Source organism: Pristis pectinata, chromosome 32 (assembly GCF_009764475.1).
Source record: "Pristis pectinata isolate sPriPec2 chromosome 32, sPriPec2.1.pri, whole genome shotgun sequence".
NCBI lineage: Eukaryota > Metazoa > Chordata > Chondrichthyes > Rhinopristiformes > Pristidae > Pristis > Pristis pectinata.
The window spans coordinates 15,685,514-15,704,442 of NC_067436.1; the positions used below are offsets into that span (position 1 = coordinate 15,685,514).

At 46.1% G+C, this 18,929-nt stretch overlaps 1 protein-coding gene across 1 annotated transcript in view; it reads right to left on the reverse strand.

Annotated features, from left to right (window-relative positions):
* Positions 1–18,929, reverse strand: part of ccdc33 (coiled-coil domain containing 33) — a 241,599-nt gene that overhangs the window by 34,843 nt on the left and 187,827 nt on the right. Inside the window, exons 14-15 of the mRNA XM_052042733.1 lie at positions 14,645–14,832; positions 10,282–10,339 (exon numbers count right to left, since the gene is read on the reverse strand). Coding sequence (XP_051898693.1) covers positions 10,282–10,339; positions 14,645–14,832 — 246 coding nt within the window. The remainder of the gene's footprint in view (positions 1–10,281; positions 10,340–14,644; positions 14,833–18,929) is intronic.

The following is an 18,929-nucleotide window of genomic DNA, read 5'->3' on the forward strand; positions in this document are numbered from 1 at the left end:
ACATTCAATTATCTGGTATCAGAGCTGACGATCTGTCGGGTAACCTGAGAGCGCAGATGGAGGTCTGGCCCTTTGACTGAGATGTACTATCAGCCCTGGGACCGGGGTTCTGGTGGGAGTTACAGACCAGGAAATCAAAAGAACTGCAGACGCTGGGAATCTGAAATAAAAACAGAAACTACCGGAAACACTCAGCAGGTCAGGCAGCATCTGTGGAGAGAGACGCGGAGTTAATGTTTCAAGTCATCAGTTGCAGATCTCTGGCAACAGAAGAGCAGAGGTTGCTCTGAGTGACATGGTGAAAGACTTATTCTCAAGCAAACACCAATGGAAACTGATCAGTTCCTTTGACTAACCAATCACTCACCCTATACTTTTGAGTCTTGCTATTTGTGCAAAAATGCTCTTTTCCTGTTTCATGTCGTTTTAACCATGGATCATTGTGTGAAATGAATAATGGATAATTATCAGCCTATTTTATAGCCATCTTGAGTTTTTTAAGACCACAATAAGGACTAGACTCGAGCTTGCTCCATTCCTCATCGAGATCACGAGTGATCGACCAGATCATTTTCCCACCCGACTCCCATAATCCTTGGAGACACAGGAGACAGCAGATGCTGGAATGTGGAGCAGAAAGAACAAACGGCTGGAGGAATTCAGCAGAGTCAGGCAGCATCTGTGGAGGAAAGTGTTTCTTTCCCCTCCTTCTCCCACTCTATCTGCCCATCACTCCTCCCACCGGGTCCCCCCCACCCCGACTGTTCCCATCTGCCCTCCCCTCCTCCCTTATTTGGTTCCATGCTCCACCTTCCTCCCCTATCAGATGCCACCATCTGCAGCCCTCTGTTGCCTCCACCTGTCACCTCCCAGCCTCTGTCGCTATTTCCCCTCTTCCCTCCTGCATCTGCCTATCACCCCCTCCTCACCTGGATCCACCTATCGCTTCCCAGCTTGTGCTCCACCCCTTCCCTCTATCTTTTTATACTCCCCTTTATCTTTCAGTTTGGATGAAGGGTCTCGACTTGAAACGTCAACTGTCCGTTTCCCTCCACAGCTGCTGCCTGACCCGCTGAGTTCCTCCAGCTGTTTGATTTTAGCTCCCATAATCCTGGGTTCCCTTGAGCAAAAGATCCATCACAGTCTGGAATACACTCAACAACTCTGAGATAGAAAATTTAAAAGATTCACAATCCTCTGGCTGAAGAACACTCTCCTCATCTCAGTCCTGAGGCTTCGTCACCTTGTCCTAATCTGTCTAGGTCACTGAACATCTGCCCGGTCAACCCGTCGAGGATTTTATACGTTTTGGCAAGATCTCTTCTCAACCACAGGGAATTTGGAAACATCCTCCTCAATGTCTTCTCATCCCAGAATATCCCAGGAATGCCAAAGGCGAAGAAATTTGAAGCCATGAATAACGGCAGCCAATTCTCCATCACCGGGTCCATGTTCTCTCCCCACATGAAGCTCCGTTGCATCAGGAGGGGAAGTGGGAGTCTGCCACAGAGAAATGAGGTGTGCCTGGTTCTTCTTACATGTCTGACTGAGACTTAGGCTTCGCGAACACCCTGTGTGTGCATCTCTAAGACCAATGCCAGCCTCTTCTCTGAGCCAGGACATCACCAGGCTTGTAGACAGGACAAACAACATTCAAAATATCCAAAGGTTTCCTGCAGCTCTGTTCAATTTTATAAGGTCAGGTCCAATGTTGCGAGACTGATCGCCACTCAGGCCCTGAACAGCGTTAATCCAATGGAGCCTCTAGAATTCATGATGTTAAACAGCATGGAAATAAGCCTTCAACCCAACTCCTCCATGCCAACCAAGATGCCTATCTATGCTAATCCCACTTGCCTGCATTTGGCCTATGTCCTGCTAAACCTTATGAGGTCAAGAGTCCATCTTATTGAACCATCCCCTAGTAGGATATGATGGACTCTTGACTTCACAATCTACTTTGACCCAATCCACCCTGAGCATTCTCTCTTCTCCCGCCTCCTATCGGGCAGAAGATACAAAAGCCTGAAAGCACGTACCACCAGGCTCAGGGACAGCTTCTATCCCACTGTTATAACACTACTAAACAGTTCTCTAGTACGATAAAATGGACTCTAGACCTCACAATCTACCTCGTTATGGCCTTGCACCTTATTGTCTGCCTGCACTGCACCTTGTAGCTGTGACACTTTATTCTGCATTCTGTTACTCTTTTCCCTTGTACTACCTCAATGCACTGTTGTAATGAAATGATCTGTATGGATGGCATGCAAAACAAAGTTTTTCACTGTACCTTGGTACATGTGACAATAATAAATCAATTTACCAATTTATCTGTGTACCTGCCCTGTTACAGCACTGAAGGACATTCTGCCCATTGAGCCCCTGCCAGCTCCTGATAGCACAATCCCATCATTTCCAATCCCCTGCTCCTTCCCCTTGCTCTTAAGTCCCTATCCAATTCCCTTTCGAGAAGCCTGACTATGGTTAGAAGGGCTAAAGTTGTTCTCTTTGCAAAAGTTGAGAGGAGATTTGACAGAAGTATAGGAGATCTTCACTCTCTGGGTAATTCCCATCTTTTCCCTCAGGAATCAATCAACAAACTGATTTCTGCGTTATACAATCGCTCCAAAGGTGAAGCTATTTCGCTGTGGCACCCATCACTCCCAAACTCCAGCCACCGCATGATTGTGCGAGGAATTACAGCACAGAAGGAGGCCACTCGAGCTATTGGAGAATTAGTGGCATAAGGCAAGTCAGGATTCACTGCACAAACTGCTCAGCAGGTCCACTACTACAGAATCTAACAGGACATGAGGCCATTCAGCCCACCATTGCCAGGACAGCTCTTTGTGAGGTATCCAATTAGTCCAACACCCTTGGTTTTAATTTCTCATAATTTATTCATTTTTGGGGTGCAAACACCTCTAGCAATGCCCGCATTTATTGCCCATCCCTCAGTGCACCTGAACTGTGGGGGCAGTTAAATGTCAACCACAATGGTGGGCTTAGAGTCAGACTGGGTAAGCGCGGCAGACTTCCTTTCCTGAAGGACATCAGTAAACACTGGGTGTTTACAACAATCCAGTGGTTTTGTGGTTACTGCTGCTGAGATAAACTTCCACCCTGAAACATTAACTCTCATTAACTCTGTTTCTATTCCCACAGATGTGGTCTGAACCTACTGAGTATTTCCAGCATTTTCTGTTTTAGCTTTCCAGCATCTGCAGTTTCTTTGATTTTCACTGTTGTGACCATTAACATTGAGGTTCTTATCCAATTTCTTTCCAAATGTTAAAAATTGGTAAATTGGTTTATTATTGTCACATGTACCAAGGTACAGTGAAAAGCCGTTTTGCATGCTATCCGTACGGATCATCTCATTACAAGTGCATTGAGGTAGTCCAAGTGAAAACAATAACAGAATGCAGAATAAAGTGTTATGGTTACAGAGAAAGTGCAGTGCAGACAGACAATAAGGTGCAAGGCCATAACGAGGTAGATTGTGAGATCAAGAGTCCATTTTATTGTACTAAGGAACCATTCAATAGTCTTACAACAGTGGGATAGAAGCTGTCCTTGAGCCTGGTGGTATGTGTTTCTTCTGCCCAATGGGAGGGAGAAGAGAGATTGTCCGGGGTGAGTGGGGTCTTTGATTATGTTGGCTGCGTTATGAGGCAGAGGGAGGAGAGTCCATGAGTCCAAGACAAGAGTCCATGGAGGGGAGGCTGGTTTCTGTGATGCGCACTTAAATCTTCCAGTTGATGTATTTCTGATTTGAGCGGCTCATTGTGTGACAAAGTTCTCCTGAACTCCCCGCCAGCTCAGAAGCAGGTCCAGCTCTCTGTTGAAGGAAATGACCCAACCGCCTGACCCACAGCTGCTATACTCCAGTGATGACTTCATCCTCTTATAGAGAGAGGAGGTTGAGCCAATGTGACTGGAAGGGATGTTCCATGTCCTGAGCAGCTATTGTTAAGATAAAGCTGTCAGCTTGTCAAAAAACTCCTTCCTTTCCCCCGCCCACCACCCCCCCCCCCCCCCACCCACCTCAACGGCACAAAGAGGACCGGCTCGTGAATTGGCAAGAATGCAGACATCAGATCAGGAAATGAGGTACAAGGTATTATCACACATCACTGCCATATCAACGTCTAATGCGGCTGATGGAACTGGCAGCTGTTTATGTACAGACTGCAGCACTGAACTAACGAAGAGAAGACAAAGCATCTCTGGGGGGTGAATCCTGCAGGCTGGTTACACAGCAGGAAGGATTTGCATTGACATCACTCCTCAGCATTTAGAAACAAAGCTCTTGCACATTTTATAATCTTAGGACGTCCCAAAGCTTTATATATCTTTATGTGTAGTCGCTGCTGGAATGTGGGGAAGCAGGAGCCTATCTGTGCACAGCAAGCCCCCCACAAAACATAGGGCACAGATTTAAAGTGAGAGGGGAGAGATTTAAAAGAGACGTGAGGGGCAAGCTTTTCACACAGAGGGGGGTGGGTATATGGAGTGTGCTGCCAGAGGAAGTGAATGAAGCGGGTACGATTACAATATTTAGCAGACATTTGGACAGGTATGTGGATAGGAAAATGGAGACACAAGAGACTGCAGATGCTGGAATCTGGGGCATACAAAAACTTGGAGGAACCCAATGGGTCAGGCAGCATCTGTGGAGGGAAATGGACAGTCGATGTTTCGGGCCGAGACCCTTCATCTGGACTGAGAGGCTCTCGGCCCGATATATCTACTGTCCATTTCCCTCCACAGATGCTCCCTGACCTGCTGAGTTCCTCCAGTGTTTTGTGTGTTGTACATGGGTAGAGTTATAGAGTCATAAGAGTCATACAGCACGGAAACAGACCCTTCAGCCCAACTCACTCCACGGTGCCCACCTCAGCTAGTCCCATTTGCCTGCGTTTGGCCCATATCCCTGTAAACCTTTCCTATCCACGTACATAGGAAAGGTTTAGAGGGATATGGGCCAAACACAGGCAGATGGGATGAGCTCAGACAACTAGGTCGGCATGGACAGGTTGGGCCCAAGGGCCTATTTTCTGAGTTGTGTAGCTCCATGAATCTCTGACTCTAAGTAGCATTGGGGTAATGTCTAAACGATCCACTTGTTGTCAGATGAGGGATAAACGCTGGCCCTGGGAATAATCCACCCACTCTTCTTTGATTAGCACCGGGAGGTCTTTTGCACTCACCTGAGAGAGTGGACGGGGCCTTGGTTTAACCTCTCCTTGGTGAGGCCTTTACAGAGAGTGCAGTGGGCCCTCAGCCTGGGCCTGTGTGTTCCAGTCTCTGGAGTGGAACCTGAAGCCTCAGAACCACACTGAGCCACGGCTGCCTCTTGGTTGACAATGAACCTCCTGACAGACACTGGACTGGAGTCACAAACAGCCCTGCTTCCCATTAGGAGAATCGAGGCGGTAGCAAACGCAGTGGGTGGAAGTGCAATCACCTATTTGGGGTCAGCAGCTGCTCACTGATGCCAGCCACAGCTCACCTTTGAGTCTGAAGGCTGTGGATTCACATTCTGTGTACAAGAACAGCTCAGTGCAGTACTGAGGGAGTACTGTGGCATACAGTACAGAAACAGGCCCTTCAACCCAAATGGTCCATGCCAACTAAGATGCCCCATCCAAGCTAGTCCCACTTGCCAGTATTTGGCCCGTATCCCTCTAAACCTTTTCTATACATGTACCTGTCCAAATGCCTTCCAATTGTTGTTAATGTACCTGCCTCCACCACATTTGGCTGCAATGTTAAACCCTGGTCCTGTCTGCTTTTTCAGTGGGATGTAAAAAATCCCTTGGACACTACTTCTCAGGATGTGAACATCTCCGGCAATGCCAGCATTTATTATCTGTCCCTAATTGCACCTGAAGGGGGCAGTTAAGAGTAAACCACATTGATGGGCTTGGAGTCACATGTTAACCAGAGGGGAGACCTTCCTCCCTGAAGGAGATCAGTGAACCAAATGGAGGCCTCTCCGTGGTATCCCTGGCAACAGTCATCACTCAACCAACTGAAGGACAGATAATCTGGTCATTGTCACATTGCTCTGTGGGATTGTGCTGTGCACAGATTGGTTGCCATGTTTCCTACATTACAACATGCCATAAGCTGCAAGGCTCTTTGGTCTTTCACAGAAGGGCCTGCACAAATGCAAGGCAAAATCAAAATGAAAGACCTGCAGATGCTGGAAATCTGAAAAAAAACAGAAAATGCTGAAAACACTCAGCAGGTCCGGCAGCATCTATAGAGAGAGAAACAGAGTTAATGTTCAGCTTGAAAGGTCTTCGATCTGAAGCATTAACTACATTTCTTTTCACACCGATGCTCTTTGACGGCAAGCTGACTCCCACCACCCGTAAAGTGTCCTTGGACATTAAAATACGCTAAAGGTGCTGTACAAATACCAATTGTATCAGACACTGCCATACAATTATTGTGGATAAGATGCCAAAGAAAGAACGTACAACACGCCTACTATACGCTGACATCTCTTCTGAGCACAGGGTAAAATCAGATTAGAACATTTTTTGTCACACAGAAATGCAGCCAACTTCAGTTTACCTACACCTCAATGCAGCACTGAGGGGGTCCTCTGGTATCAGAAGTGTTGAACAACCCCTCCACGGACTCTGTCTACACTTCTCACTGCCTCAGTAAGGCAGCCAACATAATCAAAGACCCCTCCCACCCCAGACATTTTCTCTTCTCTCCCCTTCCATCGGGCAGAAGAGACAAAAACTTGAGAATACACACCACCAGGCTCAAGGACAGCTTCTATCCCACTTTGTATTGAATGGTCACCTTGTATGACAAGATGTTTTGACCTCACAATCTACCTCACCATGTCCCTTGCACTTTACTGTCTACCTGCACTGCACTTTCTCTGTAATTGTAACTGTAACACTTTATTCTGCATTCTGTTATTGCTTTTCCCTTGTACTACCTCAACGCACTGATGTTTTGAAATATGTTTTGTATTGAATGGTCACCTTGTATGACAAGATGGACTCTTGACCTCACAATCTACCTCCTTATGACCTTGCACCTTATTGTCTGCCTGCACTGCACTTTCTCTGTACCTGTAACACTTTATTCTGCACTCTGATATTGTTTTCCCTTGTACTATCTCAATGTTCTTATGTTTTGAAATGATCTGTATGGATGGCATGCAAAACAAAGTGTCTCGGTACATGTGACAATAATAAACCAATTCAAATTCCAATTCTGATATTTATACAACACACAACAGATAGATATACATGTATGAGATGCTATAGTACAACCAATAAACCATGCTATTGGTTAATGGAACCTCCCCTCAATTTTGCTTAATATCCCCACGTATTATCTCCTGACTTTTATGCTGTTCATCAACCCCTCCAAGAGGCTTAAATGAATATAGTGCTCAATTAAAGAATCCCCTGAATGCACATTCAGTTATTGAAGCACAGCACTGACTTGCAATAGCTATCTCTTCCCCTGATTGGCAAACAAATTAAGTTTACAATGAAATTAATTAACTGAATTAATTAATACAATTTTCTCAGAATGGAGATAAATCTTGTCCCTCATTTACTCTGGGAGCATGTGATGGGTAAGGATCTGCCTGGAGATAGGGGGGTGGAAAGATAGGGGGGTGGAAAGAAAGGGGGGAGATGGGGGGGGTGGAAAGAAAGGGGGGAGATGGGGGGGGTGGAAAGAAAGGGGGGAGATGGGGGGGGTGGAAAGAAAGGGGGGAGATGGGGGGGGTGGAAAGAAAGGGGGGAGATGGGGGGGGTGGAAAGAAAGGGGGGAGATGGGGGGGGTGGAAAGAAAGGGGGGAGATGGGGGGGGTGGAAAGAAAGGGGGGAGATGGGGGGGGTGGAAAGAAAGGGGGGAGATGGGGGGGGTGGAAAGAAAGGGGGGAGATGGGGGGGGTGGAAAGAAAGGGGGGAGATGGGGGGGGTGGAAAGAAAGGGGGGAGATGGGGGGGGTGGAAAGAAAGGGGGGAGATGGGGGGGGTGGAAAGAAAGGGGGGAGATGGGGGGGGTGGAAAGAAAGGGGGGAGATGGGGGGGGTGGAAAGAAAGGGGGGAGATGGGGGGGGTGGAAAGAAAGGGGGGAGATGGGGGGGGTGGAAAGAAAGGGGGGAGATGGGGGGGGTGGAAAGAAAGGGGGGAGATGGGGGGGGTGGAAAGAAAGGGGGAGATGGGGGGAAGGAGAGTCTTTCCCCCACAGAGTGGAAGCCACCTAGGTTTGCCAGCTGTAGCAGGAGAACACTTTAATAGGTCCTCGGCTGGGCTGCCTTCGCTCCGGAATTGTACAGGAGTCTACAGGAATTAAGAATTAATTTGGTAGGAGCAAACCTGGAAAGAAGACTCATAAGGATAATAATAAAATTCAGGGGATTTTCCATTTGCTTCACAACTTTTGTTTAGTGGTTACAAAGCAGGGGGTAACTAAATATATATTTTATGTATGTTAGGTGTGTGTTATTCTGTGAATTCTTAACCCCTAATGCCATGGCAGTGTGTACAGACTGATACATCAGAGACAATAAGCATAATGTGTCTTCACAGACTGCTGCTATACAGAGTCTGCTGTTCAGTAGGACATAATATCTCATATATCACACATGTACCACAACATATAGGAATGGCTTAGTGAGGAGTGTCTCTATAGCTCTTCCAGTCAAGAAATGGTTGGATGTGATGTTCCTCTGGTCTCGGAGGTGTTACCATATTGTGTAGGGTTTTTAGGAGAATTGTTTTTTTCAGGATGAAATAGTGGGGTAAACTTAAGCAGTCAGTGATCTCCTGTGTGGACCCACACAATGTGAATACAAGTTCAGAGTTCATTGTCCTAGACCAGAGCCCTTAACGAACACACCCCAACCTACCTTAGCTCAGGAGAGCTAACCAGTCCATTAAAACCTACCAGGAGCCAGCTCCAGACACTCTGTGGCTGCATTTTACTCTACTGATCATTCACTGTTTGCCCAACAGACAGAACACAGTTGTGTACACCCACAATGTCTCATGGCAGTGAGTGGGGAGAATCCAACATCATTCTGTATGGGTAAATAGGAAAGCTTTTTTGCAAATTCAGCACGTCTCACAGAACACAGAACAGTCCAGCAGAGGAACAGGTCCTTCGGCCCATAATGTCTGCGCCAAATTAAACTAAATCTCTTCTGCCTGCACATGATCCATCTCCCTCCATTCCCTGCATATTCATGTGTCTATCTAAAAGCCTCTTAAACACCACTATTGTATCTGCTTCCGCCACTCCCCCGGCAGCCCGTGCCAGGCACCCACCACTCTCTGTGTAAAAAGCTAACGCCGCACATCTCTTTTAAACTTTCCCCCTCTCACCTTAAATGCATGTCCTCTGGTATTTGACATTCCAACCATGGGAAACACTGGTCTTACAGCCAATGAGAGATAGTCAAAGTTACAGTGCAGTACCCAATTTGCACACAGCAAGATCCCACAATCAGCAGCACAGTACAAGGACCAGGTGATCTCTTTGACTGCTGGACTTTAAAATTAAAACAAAATTACAGATGCTGGAAACACTCAGCAGGTCAGGCAGCATCTGTGTGGAAAGAAATAGAGTTAAAGTTGCAGATCAAAGTCACATTGTCAGAAGTGAGAAAGAGAGAAAGTTAATTTTAATATTCAGAGAAGGTGGGGAGGAATCGGACAAAAGGAACATCATTGATAAGGTGAGGGCAGGGTTGCTATGGCGATAAGTTGCAGAGGTCATCCAAGTTAATGGGGGCAGTTAGAGAGAGAGAGAAAGTGAACAAAAGGGCTGTTAGAGAGTGTGAAAAAAAACAAAGGAATGTAAAAGTTGCAAAATGCAGGGCTGTAGGACACGCCCAGCAAGGCATGTCAACGGAGAGAGAAAAACTCAACCAATTCATAGATGGATCACTTACAAGAGAAATCAGCAGTTCTGATATAAACAGAGAAAATGAGTTGCTTTTAAAATTCAGTATTGAGTTTGGAAGACGGCAACAGGGTCAGACAGAAGGTAGGGTGCTGTTCCTCAAGCTCACATTGGGCCTCATTGTAACAGTGCAGTATCTCGCTATACTGAAAGACAGGTCAGGGTACTGCCTAATCTTTGAGTCTTCCCAGCATTTCCGCTTGCATTTATATTATGTATGCACCTGTGTATGGTTGGTAAAGGATAAAGAAACTCATTCCACTGAGAGTTGGCCTCTTAATACAACAAAGCATTGGGAGTCTATCAAAAGTACACTCACCTGAGCTTCATGGTGAGTAATTTCTTGGTTTCCAATATTGTCCTCAGTTGTAGACTCCCTGCAGAACAAGAGAGAAGTTCAAAAATAGAAACTGGTTCCAAGTCCCCAACAAGGAAAGACACTGCAAATCCCTTCATGGGGAGGAAAGACCCATATTGAGAGAGTTGAGCAAAAGCTTGGTAAAAAGGATATAATAATACAGCATAGACACAAAAAATTCTGCAGATGCTGGAATCTGGAGTGCTGGAGGAACCCAGCAGGTCGGGCAGCATGTCCACCAACGAAATTGGGATTGGTTTATTATTGCTACATGTCCTGAGATACGGCGTAAGGCTTTAGTTCTGCATGCCATCCAGACAGATCATGCCACAAATAAGTACATTGAGGCAGTAAAAAGAATACAAAATGCAGAATAAAGTGTTGCAGCTCCAGAGAAAGTGCAGCATAGGTAAACAAATAAAGATGTGAAAAAATACACTGGGAACTTCTGCTCCAAACCCCTCAGGTGATCAGACTGTAAAGCAGGTTCACATTTGCTCATTGCCAAGATATCTTCAAATGTATAAACTCTTCCAAACCCAGAGCTTAGAGGCAGGTTTCCCTCGCTTGTAGATAAACAGACACCCGGTCCCAGATAAAGGGAAAGTCAAAATTACTTTCGCTTGCACAAGTTAACTAGGGCTTAGTATAGGCTAAGAGAGACTGGCAGCCAATCGTCCTCCCCGGAAATCCCTGACGTCTGCCTTTGTAACTGTGGCTGAAATATTTCATCAAAAGCAAGGTTAGACAGCTCGCACCACCTTCTGGCCAAGTGAAGTGCAGACTAGACTACCAGAGGTACAGAATTCACAAACCATTGGCAGGGTGAGGGCTTTGGGATGGAACAGACTCTCAGAGAAAGGTGACAACACGAGGTTAAACTGATGATGTTAGACGAGAGCTGGAGCAAGAAGGCTTTGGAGTGAGAGTGGTGTGAGCATTCTGGGGATAATGTGGAGGGCGTGAGGGGTTCTGTGGGACGTGTGACTGTCTCTGGGACGGCAACCCCAGGACTGCAGTCACTTTTGGTTGTGTTTGTGGAGGTCTGGGCAGAGGGTTATAGTGCTTGGCCACTGGGACACCTTCATTGACCCTGACTGTAAGAGATGTAGTCAGACACTTAGAGCTGAGGACAGGACTCTGTTGGAGCAGGCACATATAAGCATTTTAACTCTTTGGGTCAACTGTGTTCCCATAAGCTATGGAAGGTGGAGGGGGGAGTGTTAGTGGTCTAAACCCCCCATTCCAAACAATGAGCATCATTTATAACCTGCGTCTTGAGATTCCACCCTGCTTGTCACTTTAATTCTACATCCCACACTCACTCTGACCTCTCTGTCTTTGATCTCCGAAGCTCAATAAAACTCAACACAAAATGAAGGAAACATCATCTCATCTCCCAAACGGGCACATTGCTGGTGGACCCGCTGCCTCACAGCTCCAGGGACCCGGGTTCAATTCTGACCTTGGGCGCTGTCTGTGTGGAGTTTGCATGTTCTCCCTGTGACCATGTGGGCTTCCTCCGGGTGCTCCGGTTTCCTCCCACATCCCAAAGAAAATTGGCCACTGTAGTGTGTAGGTGAATGGTGGAACCTGCTGTCGTTTGAGGAGAATGTGGGGAAAATGAAATGGGATTACGTAGGATTAGTGTAAATAAATGCCTGATGGTCAACAAGGACTAGATGGGCCAAAGGGCCTGTTTCCATGCTGTATGACTCTATGCCCCTATTCCCAGTGCTCAGTGTGTTTTTTCCCTCTGTCCTCTTCTGATTTCAGACTCCATTTGTACTCTAGTATTTACACTTCCCCACACATCTCTTGTTAATCACCAGCCTTCAGCACCTTTCTTCACCGGCACCATCACCTCACTCAGTCCCTCCACATCTCCATCCCAACACAGGACATCTGGTCTCTCCTCCCTCCTCCCCTTATCTGACCCTTCAAGTTTATTTTATCTCTAATTTTTTACAGCTCTCGTGAAATGGCCTCGATCTGAAATGTTAACTCTCCACAGACGCTGCTTGACTAGCTGAGTGTTGCCAGTGCTTTCTGTTTCCAGTTATTGCACCACTGTGATACTGGCAGATCTTTCAATTAAGACACATCCAACCATTTAGGACAACCCTTTCCAAACCCTCCGATCTACGTAACTCCACCAGGAAAACCCAGCAGTATATAATGTAACTTATTTACTTGAGGGTCGGAACTGCCAAGGATATAAGAGTATGAAAAGGAGGAAGGCAAAAAGTGATTAACTGTATGTTGATTAACCCAACATCTATTAAATAGAAGATAGAACCGTACAGCACAGGAACAGGCCCCTCGGCCCACGATGTCTGTGCCAAACACAATGCCAAATTAACCTAAATCCCTTCTGCCTGCACATAATCCATATCCCTCCATCCCCTGTGTATTCATGTGCCTACTTAACAGCCTTTTAACCACCTCTATTGTATCTGCTTCCACCATTCCCCCCGTCAGCCCGTTCCAGGCACCCACTGCTCCATGTGTAAAAGAAAATTGCCCCACACATCTCCTTTAAACTTTCCCCTCTCACCTTAAGTGCATGTCCTCTAGTATTTGACATTTCTACCCCAGGGAAAAAAAACTCTGACTATCTACCCTATTGATGCCTCTCATAATTTTATAAATTTCTATCAGGTCTCCCCTCAGCCTCCGACACTCTATTGTTTAAAACATGTTTCAGAAGAAGGTAATGCACCATTTAAGACTGAGGAAGAATTTTTTCTCTTAAGGTCTTTGAGACTCCTTGCCACAGAGGACTAGGGGACAAAGTCCTGGGTATATTAAAGACATCTTTATTACTTACATGCACATCGAAACACAGAGTAAAACACATCTTTTGCATAGTGTGCTCTGGGGGCAGCCTGCAAGTGTCGCCATGCTTCCGGTGCCAACATAGCATGCCCACAACTTCCTAACCCGTACTTCTTTGGAATGTGGGAGGAAATTGGAGCACCTGGGGGAAACCCTTGCAGACACGGGGAGAACGTACAAGCTCCTTACAGACAGCGGCTGGAATTGTTGTAATAGTGTTACGCTAACCGTTACACTACTGTATTATATTTAAGAGTGAAATAGATTTCTAATCCGAAGGGGAATCAAGGGAAAGGGCAGGAAAATGAACTTGAAGAATGTTGGATCAGCCATCATCCTGTTGAATAGCAAACCTACTAATGACCATTCAGCCCCTCAGACCTGTTCCTACTTCATATGGTCTTTGTAGCCGATAGCCCAACAGGGTTAAACACAATGGCATCTATTGTTCAGTGGCTAGCACTCACGGATTTGAGTCAGATGTTTGTAGGTTCAAGCGCACTCCAAATATCACTCGCCTTCCCACTCTTTTCTCACACCACTGTCCCATGCAGCTCCAGGAGATGCAACACCGGCCTTTTACCCTGTCCTTTCCCACTACCCTGGGAACCAAACAGTCCATTCAGGTGAAGAAGCAATTTTTTGCACTCCTTTCAATCTTAAGTATTACATTTGCTGCTCATGATGTGATCTCCTCTACACTTGGAGAAGTCAAATGCAGACTGGGTAATTACGCTGAGGAGCACCTCAGTGACCCTGAGCTTCCAGTTGCCTGTTAATTTTGTTCTCCATCCCACTCCCACTCTTGACCCATTTACCATGATCTCCTGCACTGTTCGAACACTGCCTAGAATATGCAGTTTTGAACATTTTCTATCATGATAAAATAGGCGGACATTCCAGAACAACACTGGAAAAACTTCGATACTTTGGAAATGCGGTCTTCTGAAAGAAACATTAAACCAAGGATCCATTTAATCTCTCAAATGCACATAAAAGATCCAAGGGTATTATATTAACGGAGATCTGGGATCTCCCAGATAACCAGGTCAATGCTTATTCCTCAACCAACATCACTAGAAGAAGACACAAGACACTGCAGATGCTGGAATCTGGAGCGACAAATGTAGGGTCTCAATCCAAAACATCAACTGACCATTTTCCTCCAAAAGATGCTGCCTGACCCGCTGAGTTCCTCCAGCATTTTGTGTGTTATCACAAGACGATTTGTTTACTTGTCACTTTGATGTATGTGGGATATTGCTGTGTACAAATCAGCTGCTGCATCTCCTACATTGTAATGTGTTGGCTGTGAAGTGTCTTGGGTTATAAAAGGCGCTATCTAATCACCAATTCTTTCTTTCTAGCTTTAGAGTGGTCAATAAATGGATTACCCAACCTGTCAGCAAGCTACATGAAGCAAGTTAATGTTTAGTCAGGCCACTTAATCCACACCAACTGGAGATTTGTTAAAATGAAACGCCACCTTTTCGTTGACGGCAAGGTAGGTTCCTGGGTCTGAAGAGGTTCAGCAGCTCTGACGAGTGACTGCTGTTCTCTCTTTTCCATCTTCTGTTTTTCCTTTGGACTGGTGGCACGGAAGAGGTATTCATATTCCGGGAGTACTTGTGCCAGCGCATCATAAGGCGGAAGGTTAACCCTGTCCTTCTGAAGCTGGAAAAGAATTAGGAATGCTGATTGGACAAAACGAAGTATTAGCCTTTGTCAAGTTAACTGGCATCAACACTCATGTTCACGAAACTACCCAATGGTAATAAGTAGTGATGGATGACTTGGACGAAAATGTAGCTAGGCTGATTAGTAATTTTGCAGACAACACAAAAGCTGGTGGAGTTGTGGACAGTGAGGGAGGTTGTCAAAGGATTCAGCAGGATATAGACCAGTTGTAAATATGGGCAGAGAAATGGCAGACGGAGTTTAATCCAGACAAGGTTGAGGTGTTGCACTTTGGGAAGTCAAATGTAAGAGGAAAGTATACAGTAAATGGCAAGACCCTTAGGATAATTGATGTCCAGAGGAATCTTGGGGTGTAAGTCCCTATATTCCTGAAAGTGGTTACATGAGTAGATAGGATGAAAAAGGTGTATGGCATACTTGCCTTCATCGGTCGGGGCATTGAGTGTAAAAGTCAGGAAAGCATGTTGCTGTATAAAACTTTAGTAAAGCCACATTTGGAGTATTGTGTGCAGTTCTGGTCACTGCCTTTGCAGGAAGGATGTGGAGGCTTTGGAGAGGGTGCAGAGATGGTTCACCAGGATGCTGCCTAGACTAGAGAGTGTTAAGTATAAGGAGAGATTGGACAAACTTGGGTTGTTTTCTCTGGAGTGCCGGAGGCTGAGGGGTGACCTGATAGACGTTTATAAAATCAGGGCATAGATAGGGTAGATGGTCAGAGCCTTTCTCCCAGGGTGGAAATGTCAAATACCAGAGGGCTTAGCTTTAAGGTGAAAGGAGGAATGTTTAAAGGGGACTTAGGGGGTTCATTTATCTTCAGTAGGGATTGGATCACGGGGACACACACTGTGCATCTCCAACACCAATGGCAGTGGGCATTAGGGAGGGGCTGTCATCATTGGAGCCCCTCCCCACCAAGTAAAATGGACCTCCCCTGGACATAGGCAACATCAGCACCATCCCTGAGCACTTCTGTTCTCCCTTACAGCTTCACAGGTAAAGGGAGATCTTTAGCCAATCCTGGAGCAGACCATCACCCTCTCGTAGAAAACCTGTCCCGTGCTCTTGGCCCTCGCTGAGGCACATATTCCAGAAGGTTTTGAAATGGGAGCAGGAATAGACCATGTGGCCCTTCGAGCCTGCTCCACCATTCATCAAGATCTGGACTGATCTTCTACCTCAGCAGCACTTTCCAGTTGCTATAGGGAACACAATATTTAATCCCAGTAGTAACCAGGTAATGGCCATTTTCCCAATATCCTTTGATATCCATATCCAGAAATCTATTTGTTTTGAATGCACAAAATAACTGTGGCTCCACAGACCTCTGGGGAAGAGAATTCCAAAGGTTGACCACCCTCTTAGTGAAGAAATTTCCCCTTATCTCAGTGCTAACTGGCCTACCCCTTTTTTCTGAATCCTACTCATTCAGCGGAAACTGACTCTTTCCACTGGAAAATTACAATAGCAAAACTTGCCGTGCATTGCATGAATGAAGAAGGGCCACAATGGAATTTTAATGCCAAGCTTTGCGTACATGGAATTGCTGATCATGCTTTCAGATAGCGTGTCTGGAAGTGCACTGAAACATTGTGCAGTGGGATTTCACCGTCTTCCAGAAAGTGGACATTTTCTGTGCAGCGCCAGGTACTCACTGTTGTTGTGTGTGGTCTGTAATAGGCGGCCATTTGATGCCTTCTGAGCCGAAGCCAAGTTCCACCTAAAGCAAAACATCCATTGCAAGCCTGCAGCACACAGGGCCCTCTACTCGTACGGAAGGCACACCAACCAAACTGCTCAAGTGCTCCTGGCTATCCCTCCGCCCCCTTCTGAAAAGTTGCCAAGTAGCCATTACCTGGTTACGACTGGGATTAAATATTATGTTCCCAATAGCAACTGTCGGCATTCTTGAGCTGGGGTGGCTGCCTATACAAAGCAGAGGACTCACTAATCCAATTGTTGCACAAATGCAGTATTTCGAGCCTCTATTCCTTGGCAAATGCTGGTGTTGGAGGGTGAGTTCGACAGCAAGTTGTCTCCTTGGTAAGTGGGACTGCCTTCTGCAACCATGCTGCATTAGACAATCAGTTGCTTTCCAAAGTACTGGGCTCCCTTCCATGATTATTATTATAATTTCTTTCTCTAGGACACACACAATAAAGCCTTTGTCAGTGCACCTCATTCAGTCACTACGACACAACCTCTCCTTAGCAACAGCTGATAAAACACCAGCGGAGCGGAGCTGAACATGGCATTGCAGGGGAAGGGAGGTTAATTAAGATCTTTAAGAAAGTTACTATGGGAACAAGCTTCTTATTGGACAAATGGGCATCTCATTACAAGAGGGTGCCACGTTCCTCAAACTATGAGGAATTTTAAAAGCTATTGAATGTTTATTTCAATGAGGGACAATTAATTTAGATAAAAAGCAAAAGTAAACCTTGTTATTACTGGATATCTGAATGAGTGATAATACCTTCTTATTGGTCCAACTTTGTTTTGTACAGGTGGAACAAGACCTTAAGGTTACAAATATAATCTGGGCATTTTGATTGTTCATTGAAGGGATGTGGGCTTCACAGGCCGACCCAGCATTTAATTGCCCATCCCTAGTTGCCCTTGAGAAGGCGGTGGTGAGCTGCCTTCTTGAACCGCTGCAGTCCTTGAGGTGTGGGTGTACCCACAGTTGCTGTCAGGGAGGGAGTTCCAGGATTTTGACCCAGCGAGGGTGAAGGAACGGCGATCTATTTCCAAGTTGGAATGATGTGTGTGCCTTGGGAGGGCAACTTCCAGGGGGTGGTGTTCCCCGGGCTTTTGCTGCCCTTGTCCTTCTAGCTGGTGGAGGTGGTGGGTTTGGAAGGTGCTGTCTGAGGAGTCTTGGTGAGTTGCTGCAGTGTGTCCTGTAAATGGTGTAAACTGCTGCTGTGTGTCGGTGGTGGAGTGAGTGAATGGTTGTGGATGGGACGCCCATCAAGCAGGCTGCTATGTCCTGTGTGGTGTCGAGTTTCTTGAGTAATGTTGAAGCTGCCCTCACCCAGGCAAGTGGAGGGTGTTCCGTGACACTCCTGAATTGAGCCTTGTAGATGGTGGGTAGGTTTTGGGGAGACGGGAGGTGACATTAGTGAAGCCAATGGGCTTCGTACAACAGTCCGGTAGCTTTACTGTCAGTACCTATTGACACTAACCTTTTATTCCAGATTCATTAAATTAAAGGAACTTAAACACTCACTATAGGATCTGTAAAGTAAAAGTAAATGCAAAACGTTAAAAGCAAAAATGAAGCTACGTTCTCGGAGGTGAATTTTTACCTCATTCACCCCCCTACGTTCAAAACCATTCCAACTGTTCATCAGCTCACTGTTTCTTTTCCCAAGCCCTCTCCCCGAAACACAGCTTGATATTAAGCCATGCGATGATGGAATTGTATCCATACAAGAGACCCCTGCCCACTTAATTTAACAAAAGGTTAAGCCATTTTAAACTAATGCCCTTCCTTAAAATACTGGAACCATTAACAGGATCACATCTGGAAGCACCCGTCACGACTGCCAGACAGACATTTTTCACAAGGTACAAGGAATCAGAAAGTGATTGCTTCTTTACTGATTAGCCGCAGTGAGAGCTGTCTGTAAGGTGTTGGGTTCCTCGCCCTGAATGCTAAACAGCCTGCAATAGATCCAGTGGTTATCAGCACCCGGACCGCCCTCAATTAAAGGAAAACGTTTATTGTATCTGATCAGCCACATAATTCCAGTCAGCAGTGGTGAAGACATGGTGTATCTGATGTCGGCCCATTTACGCGCTCTAAGGCTGAGCTTATCAAAACATTGATCTTCCCGTTCCGTGCTCACTCCTTGTGCGACAGTTTCGAGCCTGTCATGGGATGAAGAGGAAGCGATATTGCAGGACCCGTTTCTGACAGATCTAAATTCAGCTCAGGGGGCACGAGGCAGAATCAATGTCTCGTCTATTTGTCCCTCAGGTTAAGTGGTATGAAAGGGAACTCACAGACGTGTAATTGGCTCATCCTGGTCCTCTCGGAGACTTGGGGAGATGGTAAGTCATAGAACCACAGA